The following is a 16,371-nucleotide window of genomic DNA, read 5'->3' on the forward strand; positions in this document are numbered from 1 at the left end:
AGGCCCGGTGGTCGTCAGCCAAAGGCTGGTACCTGACGTTTGCAGAGCAGGGAGCAGGTGCCAAGTGAGCTTTCTGACATAAGGAACCAGCAGAACAAAGCTAGACTGGAATTCTGAGGGGAAGGCGGGTAACAGCTTGGAGTTAATTTTATAAACATGATTTTGTTCCAACTGTTCCATCTAGAGTAATTTTAGACTTAAGCTTTTAAAGGTGTTTGAGGGTAAGCGGCTCCACTGGGCTGGGATGATTCCAAAGCTCTGTTTCCAAAACTATGTCCAATAGCTAAGGTTTGCAAGATAGTACTCAATACTGCAAGCACTAGACCCATTGTGAGGACCCCACCCTCATCTCATCTAACCCTAATTACCTCCTGAAGGGCTCCATCTCCAAACACCATCCGCATTGGCAGTTACGGCTTCCACATATGAAGGGGGGGGGACACACAACTTGGGCTCGGGGACACAGACGACCACACAAAGTTCAGTCCGTAACTGACACAGTATAGGCTTCCCACCTCTAGAACTATGAGATAGTATATCTGTGTTGTTTTAAGTCACTGCATTTGTGGTAGTTTGTCACAGCAGCAATAGGAAACTAATACAAATATAACCCCAATATTACTTCCACGCACAGATGTGCACGGAGACAAACAAGGCAGGCAGTGGGTTGGATTATGAGTCACTTGGTTTTTAGCACATTCTCCCTTTTTCCCCCTACAATAAGCATGGCTTAATTTTAAAATATAAAACAAATCAGAAAACGTTTTCAAGTATTATTAATCATGCTCAGAAAAGTAGAGAGAGCTGCTTGCTTTGGCCTGCACGAACCAGGCAGATCCACAAGCTTTTCCATCTCTCCAGGCAGCACATGCCAGGAGAGTTGCTGGGCTGACACCTCCCTAAGGCCTCAGAAAATCACAGGTCACACCTGGGACAGTGGCCCTCACAGGCCGTAGCACTGTGAGGCTGACTAAGAGGCAGAGAATTTCGCTCCAACTCAGTAAATGCCGTCTCCCACCGGGAGTGGGAGAGAACACTAGGAAATGTGAATTTGCGCTTCCTGTTTGTTTATTATGAATAGTTAAAGCACTTTCTGGGCCCCAGAAAGCAGGCCAGGCCTTGGCTGCACTTCTGACTTTCCCAGGCAAGCCGTATTTCCCTGGGGTATCTGCGACAGACCGAGCTGGGGGGCAGGAGAAAAATCCAGCTTTCCCCCCCAAGGGAACCTGAGCGAGGCCTGCACATCCTGCGAACCCAGCTGTTGCCCTCATGGTGTCTGAGGTCTTAAATAAAAAAGCCTTTGTTTCTAGTTTTTCAAAAGAAAAGAAGAAGCCAGCACCCACTCAGCCAGCACCCACTCGTATTTAAAAATCAAACCGAAGCGAACAAAGACGCCCACCAGAGGACATGCCTGGGCCCAGGCCTCCTTCAATGACCTTTCTTGACACGGGGCTGGGGCGCTGGGGGGAGGTTGCTAACATCAAAAACAGCTCACAGGTCATTGAAATGAGCTCAGACTTGCATTCGAAATTTCATTTCCTCTTAGAGGGAAGATCCTGCTGTCAGACCCCTGAGCGCCTGGCTTGTGCGGAGTGCAGCTGTGACCCCAACTCCGAGAGCTGATTCCTGTCCTCTCATCTCCCCTGAAGGCCAAGGGGTGGGAGACTATAAGGATATGAGTCTTCGGGTAATAAACCAACCTCAGAAATGAGAAATACCCTGGCTGGCAAAACAAGAGTGAGGAACATCCAAATATTATTACTCAAATGTAAGCTGGGGTGTTGGATGAGCTGCTGATATTGGGTCTTTCTTTATGAACAAAATCAGAAGATGAACACTCTAGAAGGAAAGAGCTCTGCTTCCCCAGGGGAAGCCCAGTTTAAGGCCAAAATAGGAAACATTTCATCGAAACAGAAAGCATGAAAATCGTGGTAAATTGCAATTCACTTACCAAGATCTTTTTGTTAAACACATTTCTACCAACATGGTAGGCTTGGCTGTGGGAAGATGACTCCCAAACAAAGAGAAAAAAGAGAAACGTTTTTATGGTAATATTGTAATTTTATTGTCACCCAATACACTGAATGATGGACTGTTTTTTGAAATCCCAGGTGACTACTGAAAACTAATTCCTGAACTCAGATTTTGTAAGAGAAACTTTAATTCCAAGGAAGTAACTATGAAAAAAATCCCACCTAAGAAGCAATTTTATAATGCACATTCTGCCATTAATTTCAGGGTCACAGCAGCTGCAGGAGTAACTCATAAGCAATTCTGCTAAGGTTTTCTAGGCCTTTTCTTAAAACATACCAGTAGCTGTACTAACAACCACAACCATAGTAACTCTTCTTGGGAGCTTTTTGTGTGCCAAGCACTGTCCAAACTTATTGATGTGGTTAGTACTATTTTATTCCCATTTTCCTGGAGAGGAAACTGAGGTTTAGACAGCTAGCAAGCAGTGGAGTCAGGATTTGAACTTTAGATGTAGTTCCAGAGAGGTGGCTGTCACATTTAGGTCCATAATTTTCTTTGACCAATTTTTTTTACATGAAGTGTGAATTTATATATTTGAGTAATGGGGAAATAGCTATGATGTCAGATGCATACATATTTTGGGAAACCTCTGATGTTCACATTCAAGCTCATGAGAAATAACATGCATTACATGAAATATAAATGTATCCATTGGGGATCTAACAGCGTCCTGAACATTCTCCACTCCACCACCCCTGGTTCCTCCACCCCTTAAGCAGTGGCTTATTCACAAAGATCAAATGGATCTGAAATGCCAGTCTCCTTAGGGAAGCACACAGCAAGTCACCACGGCTAGTAAGAGACACAGTCATATCCTGCCCTGAACTCCAGCAGTCACATCCTGTTCCCAGGCCTGGCTTTGATTAGCTCACATTTCTTACCAGGCGTAAAGCAGGGATCTTGCAAGAATTAGGCCCTTGGATTCATCTTTTCTTTCTCAGCTCAAGACTGCATCTCTCTTTGCATGTGGTTAAGTCTGATTTTTCAGAAGCCACTCTCTTAACCTGGAGCATAGACTGGTCATGTGGGGTAAAAGGCAAACAACAAGGACACCATGTGGTGTCCCCAGCAAGGTATGAGTTCCACTGGGAGCCAACCCAGACACATTGGATATATCAGAAGACCCAGTACAATTAGCAGTGACAACAGGACCTGCTGACAGAAGGGAATTAGACTAGTGAGAAATGTGCATTTTCCAAAGTTCTATTTCCCAGAAGCCATGACCTTAGTCTTGTCATGGAAGAAAGGACAGGAGTCTATATCTTCTCAGGAGTGAGGATGGCAGCTTTAACAGCGGCCGTTGCCCTTTTCAAACCACTGAATGGAATGTCCAAGAAAAACTTTGAATTCTGTAATTGGAGAAGTCCTGATTCATGACATGCCTTCATCCTTGCCAAACACTGCTTCAGCCTAGCCTTTTCTTACCAATTCCTTCTCAAATAGCATCTTAAAAAACGAACATATTTGGGGGGCTCAGATAAATAAAATTCAGGGAGGTTCTGGTCTGAGGCAGAAGGATCAACCTCAAAGGACCAAAGAGAACAGCAGAGAGCGGTCATGGTGCTCAATGACCACCAGTAAACTAACTAAGGTGACCTTGGCCCCAGGCTCAACACATTGATTTAATGGAACCAGCACTTATCCCTGCTCATCCTCAAATTAAGAATTGAGTCCTCGCTTGAGTAACCAGTGCTTTCAAAGATTTCAGGGAATGAGCCTGTGTGGAGTAGATGACTGAGCTCCCTCCTGGGAGAAAGCTCAAAGAGAACTCAGAGCAACCAGGCCGGATGGCTGACATGGGCTACGCCAATCCCTTCACCATCACTCAGATCTTTGGGCTGCACCAGCAATTTGGCCTATTGTGATTTGGAGCATTGGAATTAAGTTTTAAAAGAACAAAGGAACCATTCTGGGTCACTGGGGTACCACTGTCTCATGGCCTCGTGGAGCAAACTCATCCACTTTGGCCACTGTGAGCAGAGGATTCCAGCACTACAGTCGCTCTAAAAATGAGGGGCAGGGAGGAAAATGCAGGGGTCAGGCCTGAGGATGGAAAGGGCAGAGGGGAACTGAGCTCAATCATTGTAGGTGGGAAAGGGGAGCTGTAACTACACACCTCATAGACCTCAAGGGCATGGAGCAGGTCCAGCAGAGGGCAAGAAAAGGTGTAGAAAAAATATAGACTTTGGAGTCAAATGAACTTGGCTCTGCCACCTCCTAGCTGGGTGACCTCAGGCAAGTTACTTAATCTTTCTGGGCTCTGGTATTAATTCTTCAAAAAGGAAATACTATTACAGGTCAAGGACCCTTCATGCACAATCCCAAAATCCAGAAAAGGTTCTGAAAATCAAGTTCTGTCAACTTATTTGGCCTAAGGCTCTTCTTAGTCTTTATTTATCCCACTTAATGTAACTAACTCTTTTAAGTCTTACAGCAGAAATCTAATTTCATACAGGTTGCTGCCCTAGACACCACCTGAGTGTGTTATTTAATAGTATATGCAATACATTGATTTTTCTAAATAATAGTATATATACTTTATGGCTTTTCTAAAATCAGAAAAATTCTGAATATATCTGGCCTCAAGGGTTTGGGTAATTTGCTCTACATCTTAGAGGCCTGTTGTACAATTAAATGAGAAAATGTGAAATAACTAGGTCACAGCTTTAAGGTCTTGGTAAGTCGTAGCCACCATGACTAGGCTCATGTCACCAGAGAATGTCCAGGAAGTCTGGTAGTAGACATAAGCCTCAGTAGGACATTACCCATGGAATGAGTCACCAAGCTCTGCTTCATAAATATTGTGCTGACATCAACTTTTTTTTGTTTTTTTTTCTGTCTAGGGCTTTGATATTTGAAGATAATGAAGGGGGAAGAAAAAAGACCCAGTCAATAATCTTTATAATAATGTATTGATCATCACATGAGCACCATAGTTCAAATTGATAACAAAAGTTGAAACTTCTTGGAAATTCTATTTTCATAATATATGTAACTATTACATCTTTCCACATATTAAAAGACATGAACAGACACTCTAAGTTATGGGACCCAGTATCCACACCTTCTGCACTCTCCATCCACAATGTCCCACCGGGCAACTTATCTGACTTGATAGATCAATTCAACACCTGGCACGAAAACAGAAACTATTTCAAAAAACTAAACTAGCCATCTAGCTACCTGGGTTCCTCTGTCATGCCTAGAAGTTGGAAGTGAAACCAGGATACCTAATAATAGACCTTAGGAACTGAAATGAGAACTGCCTTCCTTCACTTGAACTGACATCCTTCACTTGAAAAGGTCTAAATCGTTAACTTCAGTGCAATGTTTGGGTGGTCCTCTCCAGCCCACGCCCCTCAAGGGTGTTTTGCAGCAGTGGGTAGGTTACACCTTCAAGTCAGGCTTGTACGCCGCTGGAGCACTTTTGTTACCTCTGCTTCTAAGTACCGGCAACGGAAGGCGCGTGTGTTCGTGCTCGGGAGTGTGGCCTCTCACGTAAAACACACATCATCCGTCACGTGGGCGGCACGCCTCAGGAGTGCTCATGCAGAGCTCATAGAAGCTGGTGGAATGGACTCACTAAAGCAGGAAGGCTTTCAGTCCATTGACTCGTGGGTGAAGGCAGGACAGCGTGGAGATGTGTGGAGGCAATTACCCCTTTGAAAATCCTCATTGGTTTCCCACTGACCATGAGATAAAGTCTAAAATCTAAAACCTAAAGGTTGTCTGGCTCCGATCAACTTTGGTTGGTTTTAAATCTCTTCCTTTAACCCACCCAGACCTTATGGAAACACCTCAAATGTGCCACATTCTCTGTTCCTTTTGGGCCTCTGTAGGTGCTTTTCCTATAGCCATTGTTCTGGAACAATTTCCTCCACCCCCTGACCCTCCCTTCTCCCTCAGTTCAAAGCTGAGATGGCAGTGTCCCAAGAAAGGAAGACTTCCCTTATCCCCCAAGGAGGCGGTCTTCCCTGTTCTGTGCTCCCACAGGTCTCCTTGCTTCTCTGTCATGAAATTACCACTTTTGATTGAGGTTGTTTTTCCTGCTGAACTCTAAGTCCCCAAAGGGCAGGGAACTGCCTTTTTTACCTCTGATGAACAAACGTAACATAAACCCTCTTTACATAGAACCCCTTCCTTTAAAAAGCACATAAGAACCAACAAGATAAAACTTCCAGAGAATTTTTTCTAATAATTGGTCTGCGAAAATGACTATATCCTTTTAAAAATAAAAACCCTATCACCCTCCATCTTTGAAAAACAGAGAAGTTGAAAGCAAAAACAGATCTCTTTTCAATACCTGGGGTATGGTTGGGGAGAATTCATAGAATTTTTGCAGATGGTTCAGAATAAATAAAGATATTTAAACTTGGGAACTTTTCTTTAGGTTGAGATTGTTGCAAAATTTAAAAATTAATAACAGAAAGAGTTCCCTTGCGTCACTGTAGATTCGATGAAAACTATGTCAAGATGGGATTAAGATTTGGAAGGACCAATTTAAATGCCAACAATTATATATTAGGGTAATACTTTTAAATGATCTCTGGTGAAGAAACAGGTTTCCCCCACCCCAAATCTATTGTGGACCAATATAAAACCACAAGTCCCACCGTTGGATTTGAGGACAATATCAAATCGCTACAAGAGTTTTCAAAAGCTTACTCCCACTGTCTGTGTTTATGTGAGCACCGTCCCATAACAAACACCTCACGGACTAGCTTAGGCCACACTTTCAGCAGCACCTCTCTGTGGTAGGATGTGTGGGCCTCCGATTGCCATCATATCCAAATGGGAAATAAAAACTACTGGTCACACTGTTACCCATAATGGTAGCAATAATAATTACCACTATCATTTGCATCAACCATCTATACAAAGTAGTCAAGAGAGGGACTTCCCAGGCAATGAGAGGGGATGAAAGGCCTGCCTTTTTGTATAGCAACTCAACTTCTCTAAATGGGTCATAGGACATGAATAGATGAGAACACCCCTAATTCCAAAGTAATGGGCTTTGTGAGGACTGAAAGCAAACCCAATCGTATAGAAGAGGGACAAAAGCATCTTCTGTGGGTCAATCTGCAACACCAAGTCATGACTGTCATAGTTGGGAAGGGACCTCGAATCAGAAGGTGTTAGTAGAGCACATCCCACAAATCAGATGGGTTGATTTAACTACGGACACTAAGGGTCGAGCTGCTGACCCTAACAGGCCACATGGACCCCACACAGCCCCTCCCTCCACCAAGAAGCAGCCCCTTCAAATAAAAGAGAACAATCCTCTGCACTAAACCAAGACCAGAGCAGAACCACCAGAAGGGAGCTATTGCATTGCATTCCTCTGGGAAACGGCTACCACCACCCCGGCTCGGGGCTCCTCCAGAGGGCGCTCTGACACTCCCGTTGCATGTCCCAAATGCTGAAGTCCTCATGCTAGTGTACCTTGGACACTTATTCCAGCCACACACAGAGGAAGCTCCACAGAGAAACCTATACGCTGAAATCAACCGATAGCGGCCTCTGGGCCGCAGCACTTCACTTACCTGGAGCGGTTTTGTAGCACGAGGTTCGGGAAGGCAGCGATAAGGCGTTCTTGGCCCTGGAACTCGGGGTGCTCTGCATGACTCGTCTCTGCCTCTTCAGCTCCTCTTCCCTTTCCTGGGCTGCTCGGATCTCTTCTTCGATCATGGACAAAGTCCGCTGCTTCCTTGACCTCAGCTTGAAGGGCCCGACCATCACGTCAGACTCTTGAGTGGCCAGGAGCGAGGCTGTGCTTCTCAGCTCAGCTGCCTCTGAGTACTTGCTGAAATAGCCCCCTTCGGGTCTGGTCTCCTCCATGTTTATTGGGCCACTGGGCTGCACTGCTGGCAGTGGGGGGGAGGGTCCCCGTTCCCTGAGCACCCTGTCTTCAGCAGGCAGGATCTTTGGTAATACATCCCTTTTCTCTTGAACAGGAGAGGACACCTGAGGTGGCTCAAATGTGCTCTGAGGCTTCTCTGAGCTGCGAGCCCCAGTCCCAGCTTCCTCTAGAGTTGCTTTGGGTCCCTGCTGTGCTGACCCACCCTTGTTGGTTCCAGACACAGCTCTATCCACTCGCTCGGCTATGGCTTGTTGAATGGCATTTTGCACCAGGAGACCAGCCTGATATTCCAAGGGGTCATCAACCGACGGGGAGTCTCCCAGCGTGGATGTAGGCGAGTAGAAACCGTGATCGCTAAATGACTTGGAGATGCCTTCTCCTCGGCCTTCGGAAGGGTTGTCAGTTTGGGGAGTCTGGGGCAGAGAAAAATCGGCCAGTGAATTTTCCTGGAGGGCATTGGCTGTCTCATTGGAGGCCCCGCTGTCACTGATGTTGTCCATGCTGAAATCATTGGACAGGGTCTCCAGGACGGTGGTATCCTGGGACCTCACTGACAGTTCATCCAAACCAGAGTCAAGCTCTTCTTGGGTCAAAGAGACATTGACAGACCTTGAAAACTGATCCAAAATCCCAGGGTCGTCATCCTTGACCACGGTGAGGACGGCCCGGGCACTTGTGAATTCTCCATCTTCTGCCCACAGTTTGGATAAGGGCCCGCGTTTGGAGGGCTCACTGTAGGGCCCTTCCCTCCCCTGAGGAGCTGCGCTGCCCTGGCCTCCTCCCGGAGACTGGCTCTCGGGGACACAGTGGGCTCTCTGCCCCTTGGCTGCCGATGTGCCACTATCTTCTGGAGGACCCCTGAGGGAAGCTGGTCTCAAGATGGTCAGTGGCTTGTCTGAGTTGATTGAACCCAGTGGCCTGTAGAAAGGCTTGATGGAGAAGAGCCTGGGTGAACTCTGGCCCTTGGCCACCGTTTGCCTGGAATTCTCCATGAGCTGGAACTGTTTGCGAGCAGCAGAGAAATCGATCTGCTCTGTGACGATGTCCTCCTTGGTCTTTGCAGTCATGCCAGAAGGTTCCCGAGGGGAGGCGGGGGCTGTGGAGAGCTGCGGAGGGGGCTGCTGCTGCTGTTGCTGCATCAGTAGCTGCTCCTGCTGCGCCCTCCTCTCCTTGCGCTCCTTGTACTTTTTGTGCGACTCCAGATGTTCCTCGTCCAGCTGCTCCTCGATGGTTTTCTCCTGGGGAGGGTTCCACCATTTGGCCGCAATGCCGGGATTCTTCTTCATGGCCTGACTCCGGATGAGCTCTCGCCTTTCCTTTTCCAGCTCCAGCATCTCCTCCGCAGGCCTCACTTTGCGGACACAGTACTGTTCCTTCTCGCTCTGGTCGTCCTCGAAGAGCTTGGAGGGCTTCTTGTCCTCGTGGAAGGCACGCAGCTCAAACTTGGCCTCCTTCTTGAGCGTGGTGAGCGTGAACTCCCCGTCGCGGGACGAGCACCACGAGCTGGTGGAGGAGCTGGGGCTCACGGGGGCCTGCAGGCCGTCCCCCAGCAGGTCCCTGGGCTGCTCAGGGGAGTGGCCGTTTGCCCTTTCGGCCTCCGCCATGGGGTCAGAGTTGCTTTTCCTGAGCTCAATCCGAGGGGGCGCCTGCCTGCCGGCCGCTCGCTCAGCGGGCTCTGGCTGGCCGGCCGCGTGGGCAGGTGGCCGCGGGCCGTCCGCCAGGGTGGCCGCGCCAGGCTCCGGAGAGGACGTGCCGTTGTAAGCTCCGTCCACAGCTGAGTCGCAGCAGTTGGCCTCCAGCACCTCGTCGAGGTATCGGATCTCACTGGCTACATCATTATCCAGAGACTCGTGGTGATCAGCGAGGAGGCCGTTGTGCGGGGGCGAGTAGAAAGGGGAGGGGTGGTCCATGGAATGTGGAGTCGAGGTGATCCCGGCAACGCTTTTACATTCTGCCACGGAGACCTCAATTTCCATGTTTTTGTGATCTGGGGGAAGAGAGCTGATCGCAGGATCCAGGGGGTTGGCACTACAGCTGTCTCTCTCGCTTGTTAGCCGGATATCATCCTCGGAAAGCTGGGGAGGCTTCTGGAATAAAGGGGAAACGAAAGTCAGGGTTAGGCACCACATCTCCTACGGCGGCGAACACTGAGAAATTAACTGACAACAAATTTAACTAACTGACAACAAGGTTCCTTCCTAAAAACATTGAAACAACAACGGCAAGTCCTTTGGAACACAGCTTCCCCTTCTAACAATGCTGCACGTGGTCATTTTGTGGTGGTGACAGGTACCTACACCTATCCGTTTCACCAATTCCATTTTGTTTTCTGGGTGTCCAGAGAATGGTCAATCAATGTTAGGTTCATTTTTTAATTTAAAAGTAAATTAGGATGCAGGTCATCTGAAGACACTCAAATATCTTCTAAAGTAGAAGACATCATATAGCAATTGTACCAGAGTTTTCCAAAATATTCACAGCAAACTACTGCGGAAATGTAATAGGAGTACTTGTGTGTCACCAACTGTAAAATAAAGGTCTTTTTACATGAACAAATCTTCTTGAAAATATATGATTCTCTGCCAAATGTAATACAATTATTCTGGAGACAAGGAATCTTTTAGAATGTCTTTCTAAAACAAAATACTGGAAAACAGTTGATTCCTTCAACGACTCCTTAAAGGCTACAAAACCCCACTGCCTGACCATGTGCACTGTAAACACCATAATCAAAGCCACTGACTGTCCAGTTCTGTTCTCCAGGACTCACATCAAAACAATACTTCTTAGTTTAGGAGTGAGTGTTGCTTTGAAAAGCTAGTATTTGGCGGCACCTCTCTCCTAGTTGTTTTCTATGTGAAACCTCCAATTTTTGTGGTTAAATAAGAAAACCATACTTCCTTAATGTTTTCAAATACATCATATTTTTTCATCAGTTACCAATCCCATGTACTTCTGTTACTGACATTATTAAGATTAATTTCAAATTCTAGGATAATTATTTTCCATACCAAAGGACTCTGGTTTGTCTCAGATAATTCAGCAGGAAATTATGGGCTTAATTTGAGTTCCCCTCAGAGATTTCACTAACACGTTGGTCAGCTTTGTTTTCCTGTCTCAGGTCTATTGTGTGCCTGGGATTACCGACACAGCAGAGTGCAAAGTTGCAATACGGGATACATTTTCATTTACTTACATTTTAAACAATTTTAAAGGCTTACAATATTAAAACCACCTTAAGATGATTCTAGGGGATTAATTTTAAAATCCTCCCAAGTAGATAATTATAGATTTGTTCATGAGACCTAGAGAGACCTAGGCATTCACCTATGTGCTGTGCACCACTGTCAGAATGTTGGGAAACTCTCATGGTTATCCATGAACTGACTAGAAGGTTATCCCTGGACTGAAAGGTTATCCATGAACTGAGGATTTCCGTCACTCCTCCTTTTCCACATTCCCCTCTAGACTTATGTCAATCAAGTAATATATATTCCTTCTTTAGTAACAGGCAAAAGATGATGGTCTTGAATGATCTAGTCTAGGTCTGGTCTTTGTCAAAGCCTGGTACTTAATACCATAATAACTTTATTTTTATTTCACTTTTTACCATCATCAACTCGTGATCTTTTATCCTTATAATGAACTAAAGAGGCACATCAAAGAAGTTTCATTGTCCCTCTAAAAATATTAACTAAACTGTCTTTGGGTAAGGCAATTACGAGCTACTTCTATGTCATTAAGAATTAGAGAAGATTTGAAGGCCTGAATGTATTGGCTGCCATTCAATTTCAAGCAAACCTAGGTCAAAATTAGCCCACCCCGCCCAGCAGGGCATGGCTCAGTGGTTGAGCGTCGACCTAGGATCCAGGAGATCCTGGTTCGATTCCCAGTCAGGGCACATGCCCGGGTTGTGGGCTCCATCCCCAGTTGGGGGAGGGCAGGAGGCAGCCGATCAACGACTCTCTCATTATTGATGTTTCAACTCTCTCTCTCCCTCTCCCTTCCTCTCTCTGAAATCAATAAAGATATGTTTAAAAAAAAATTTAGCCAACCCCATGGAAAGCTGTTACTGTAATAAAGAGACCAACACGAAGAGAAGTAAAGAACTGCTAAGGAGAAATCAGATAATCCTGGACCATCCCACCCCCAGCTTTGTTCAGTCAGTGGTTTACTAATAATATTCTTCATGGGGATCAGTGGAAGTCTCCTCCTATCCCTTTGGGGGTAGAGGGCTGTAGAAAAATAGTAGAGCTGCTGGGACTGAAATGTGGTTAAAAAGTATTGCTCTACAGAAACATAAAACACTTTTGAATAGTTGACATGAGAGGGAAGAGGGCAGTCTAACATTAAAGGGAACTAAAAGGCAAGTAATTAATCCTATAGTTCACTTAGTCATTAATTCGCTCATAAAACATGCAGGAGGCTTATTCTGCAGGGTCATAATACGACCAGCAGCAACAATAAACTCCAGGAGACAACACTTTTTTCTCAACATAATTAAATTTCCCACACTTCTTAGGAAGCCATAAGTCTGTTTTGGGGTTTACTTAGTCTAGTCGGGTGAAGTAAAAACCTTGCCTATACTGATCTTCTGTAGACAGGAGTGACTGAGCCTTCGTCCACTGCATTTCCCAAGAGCACTTTTTTGGCTTCTCACGTCAGCAAGGCTCTTTGTCCTGGATGCTTCACAGTTTAGTGGTCGACGGAGATGAAAAGATGCCCTGACAGCTTTCTTTGTTAGAATTTAAAAATTACATCAGTTCTTTCCAAGGCACACTTTCTGAACTAGCAACAACTGCCCCAATGCAAAATTTCAAGTCTGAGAATAGCATTTGACAGTACATTTGTGCAGTGTCAAAAAACTACCTTCAGCTTTCGGTCAGAAATCATGAGTCTATTAGCTATGTCCTCTGTGGTGTGTCCAACTGAGATTTTAAAAATGCTAACTATTGGTTAAAAGCCAAAGTCTGCAGTCCCAGTGTAATGTGAGATGATTCTTTCCCAACACATTTAAAATATATATATTTAGACACTGGAGGGTGTAAACAGGATAGAGGCTCTCCTTTCTGTTAGTTATATGCGCCCTGCCCCTCCCCTTCTTTCCATAAATTCAGAAAAATCCTTCCAGACAATTCTATCTACTTCAGGGAGCAGCAGCTCCAAGTCCTAAACCCTTATAAACTCTTCATTACTGATTCACAATCATGCATCAGAGGTCCCGAGCTTAACAAAAGAGCAAATTCCTGAGTTCCCTTCTCAGCAGGAAGAATTCACCTTCGTGCAAGATAGCCTGGTGTGATCAAAGCCACCAGCGACGACACCAGGTAAATGAAAATGGGCTGCAAATCCCATGGTCTGAATCTGGCAGGAGGCTGGACTTGACATCATCAAATGATGCCCTGTTTAAACCAAGAAATGCTTATTGCTCCCTTTGAAGATCAGAAAGACCAAAATTTTCTCCATGCTTCAGATAATGTGAACCTGATTCCAGATTGAGATAAAATACATGCTCAATAAATGGCCTGGAAAATCCTTTCTGGAATAAACTATGCCTCAACGCAAAAAACCCCCACAGAAAACAAGAAGATATGAAATAACCTCTAAACTAGACTCTCAAAGGTCAGAGAAAACCTAGGTGCTAAGGGGCCCATGGGAAATCATGGGCTTGCTCCTGCTAACACTGCAGGTGGAGCCCTAAGAGCATGGCACATCATACCTGCCTTCCCAGAATAGCTGCCAGCTCATCAGGATGTCTACTCTACCATTTGCTTTAAAATACGTGGGCAGAGACAATGCCATGCAGCTGTGTGTGTCTGAAATTAGTTTAAATTCTATTCCGGGAGTAGACAGCCTTCCTCATCTGGAATATGCGCTCCAAGAGTGGTCAACCAGGATCTAATCGGAAACTCCATGTCCATAGGCAGAGGCTTCCTTCCACCAGTACTTGAGCTCTCTTTAACTCCCACAGGACCCCTGGGGGCTTGCTAAGTGGTACAATTAAGGTGAGAAATGAATTTTCATCTGTGAAATTAATGGCTTGTCAGTTAGCATAATAAAATGTTAGAAACTGGTGAAACTGGTGGTGTTCAAATTTGTCGATTAGAGATATTTTCCACCTTTCCATGAGTAGGGTATATCAACTGAGTGAGCACTTTGGCTTGTACACCCTTAGGGATGGCGCTTGAAGTCCAAGAACTAAGCAGCCCTGTGCCCAGCCTTTGGTTCAGAGGATGGTGGTTGTTCAACACTCACTATGGAGTAATAGAATCTATCTTCATGCTACGTGGGGTTGGAGCATCTAGAATCTACCAGAGCTGAGACTCTTTCGAGGTTACAGACAATGGTTTTATACCTACTTTTACAAATGTGCATTTAATACATGTCTGCATGAGCAGCAGATCTTGGTCTAAGACCCTCTTTTACTATAACCTGGTAGCCAGGCTGTGTCTAGAGCTGCCATTATTGACCCAAAAGCGTATGTTTAACAATTATGTAAAGTAAATTAATTATGGGTTAATTTACAACATAGGTGCCCATGTCTCCTGTAAAAGTTCTGCCAGACCCTGTGCAAGAAAACCATGGACACCTTCTGAGAATAGAACTCCTCTGTGAGCAGGGCTCCTAATAATCTCAAGTCTGTTTTGAGACTTAAATTAGATAACATATTTAAAAGTACTATGTAAACTGTAAAATGTAAATGCAGGTGTCCATTATTATTAAGCACTTTTACACTAAAGTGTAAATGACCAAAATTCAATTCTTTTCAGGAGAGGTTGGCTTTCCTTGGGGGGAAGGGAGGGGGTGATGGTGAAGTTTTGCTTTTGAGAAGAAAAAAAAAATCAACATGAGGGGATTGAAAGACAAAGGCCCAGGCAAGGCTGACCGTCAGATCCTTGGGCACCTCTAGGCTCTCCACCTGCCCTCCCCTCAGCATTCCAGATCCTTAAGTGTTAACTTAAGCTGAAGATAAGCACAATTAAAAAGATGCATCTGCTGCAGCAGCAAACAGAATAATTGCAGAAAAATGTCCTTAAAAGTTAAATTCTGAAGATGCAATGGAATGGACAGTCAAGAACCACCTCAAGCTGGGACTCTGGTCACATGGGAAACAGAGGTGGGGTCACACATTGGTCTGAACGGAACCTGGTCCGTCCCTGACACTCTACCAGCGGAGTAAATGAGCGAATGAGCGTAAGGAGCCTGTGCTGAGGGCCCACTGAGGGCCATGTCCCTGTTTTACTGTCCACACATGTCTAAGAGCTCACCACTGTCACAGTACATGCACACACGATTTCAACCAATGCCCATAACCAGGCCCTTTGTTATGTGGGAAAGGCCATTTTTACTTTAGTTTTAAAACATCAGAATAAGAGGTTTATAGAAATCGAGGGACTTTTCCCAAGATAGCGTGGCTAGTAAGCAGCACAGGATCTGAAGTCCAGTTCTTCCTCTCCTAGTACTTCCAGAGGTATTCTCAATGACAGGAGGATCCCGCCTCGTTAAGAAGGGTGGATGAATTTAAAGAGCACGTGCTTGGTTTTCTGGGAGACAGTTTGCACACTTGACTCTCTGGAAGTCACGTGAGACTCATGACTTGGCTTCAGAAGTCAAAGACCCCCTTCCTCTCTTTAATTCAGAACCAGCCAGAGACAGGCTCCTGGACTTAGTGTCAGCTTCTACCTTCTGCTCTGCCTGTAGGATCTGCCTGTAGGACCCTCCAGGTAGAAACAGGATGCTGACTTCCTGGTTGGTCTGGGGACCTGACCCTGTGGACTGGCCTCTGAGGCAGGTCCTTTGCTCCCCCATCCCAGTCATCATAATGGATGCTGTGGAAAAAGGCTGGGACTCCTTCCCAGCACCACAGGGTCCACAGCACAGGTGAGATTCTAGATGCCTGTTTAGTTTGCACAGAAAAAAATACATCAGGTTCCTGACACCTGCCCAACTGGGGCGATGGCCAGCAGTGTGCTCTTTCCTCCCAGGGCACTTGAGCCTGCAGCTGGGTGTATCAGGACAGAAAGAAGGATGCATTTTCCTTATCAGATCTGGCTGGGCCCAGGGGACACCACAAAGGTGTCCTTCCCTATAAGCACAAGCATGATGCTGAAGCTTCTGTTCATGCCTGTTGAGTTCTCTCAGCTTCCCAACTCGCCCATCACACTCTGGCTGTTACCTCTTGACAATGTCTGTTACCAACTTCGACCTTTTAGGCTCCTGCAGTGTGACCCAAATTACTCAAACATCAGGGGCCTACCGCACAACCAGGTTTCCACATTCTGAATAACCCAGATTACTTCCTCTTAAAGCCACAATATTTAAATTAGAAACACTTCTCCCCAGGTAATAGGTGACCTGATCCTTTAATCCAGTTATTTTTAATTTCCACCAAAAATACAAACTCACTTTAGGCTTAGGAACAGAGGCATGGCTGTGAAATAAAACTTCTCACAGCTGTGATGCCAGACAGTGTCTCT

General features: G+C 45.6%; 1 protein-coding gene across 11 annotated transcripts in view; it reads right to left on the reverse strand.

Moving 5' to 3' along the window:
• PALM2AKAP2 (PALM2 and AKAP2 fusion) overlaps window positions 1-16,371 on the reverse strand; it is a 351,155-nt gene that overhangs the window by 18,094 nt on the left and 316,690 nt on the right. For all 11 annotated transcript variants that reach the window (XM_081152444.1, XM_081152441.1, XM_081152445.1 and 8 more), the window contains one exon: window positions 7,578-9,981. In XM_081152444.1, coding sequence (XP_081008570.1) covers window positions 7,578-9,981 — 2,404 coding nt within the window. The remainder of the gene's footprint in view (window positions 1-7,577; window positions 9,982-16,371) is intronic.

The sequence above is a fragment of the Miniopterus schreibersii genome (genome assembly GCF_964146895.1).
Source record: "Miniopterus schreibersii genome assembly, chromosome: 11".
NCBI classification, from domain to species: domain Eukaryota; kingdom Metazoa; phylum Chordata; class Mammalia; order Chiroptera; family Miniopteridae; genus Miniopterus; species Miniopterus schreibersii.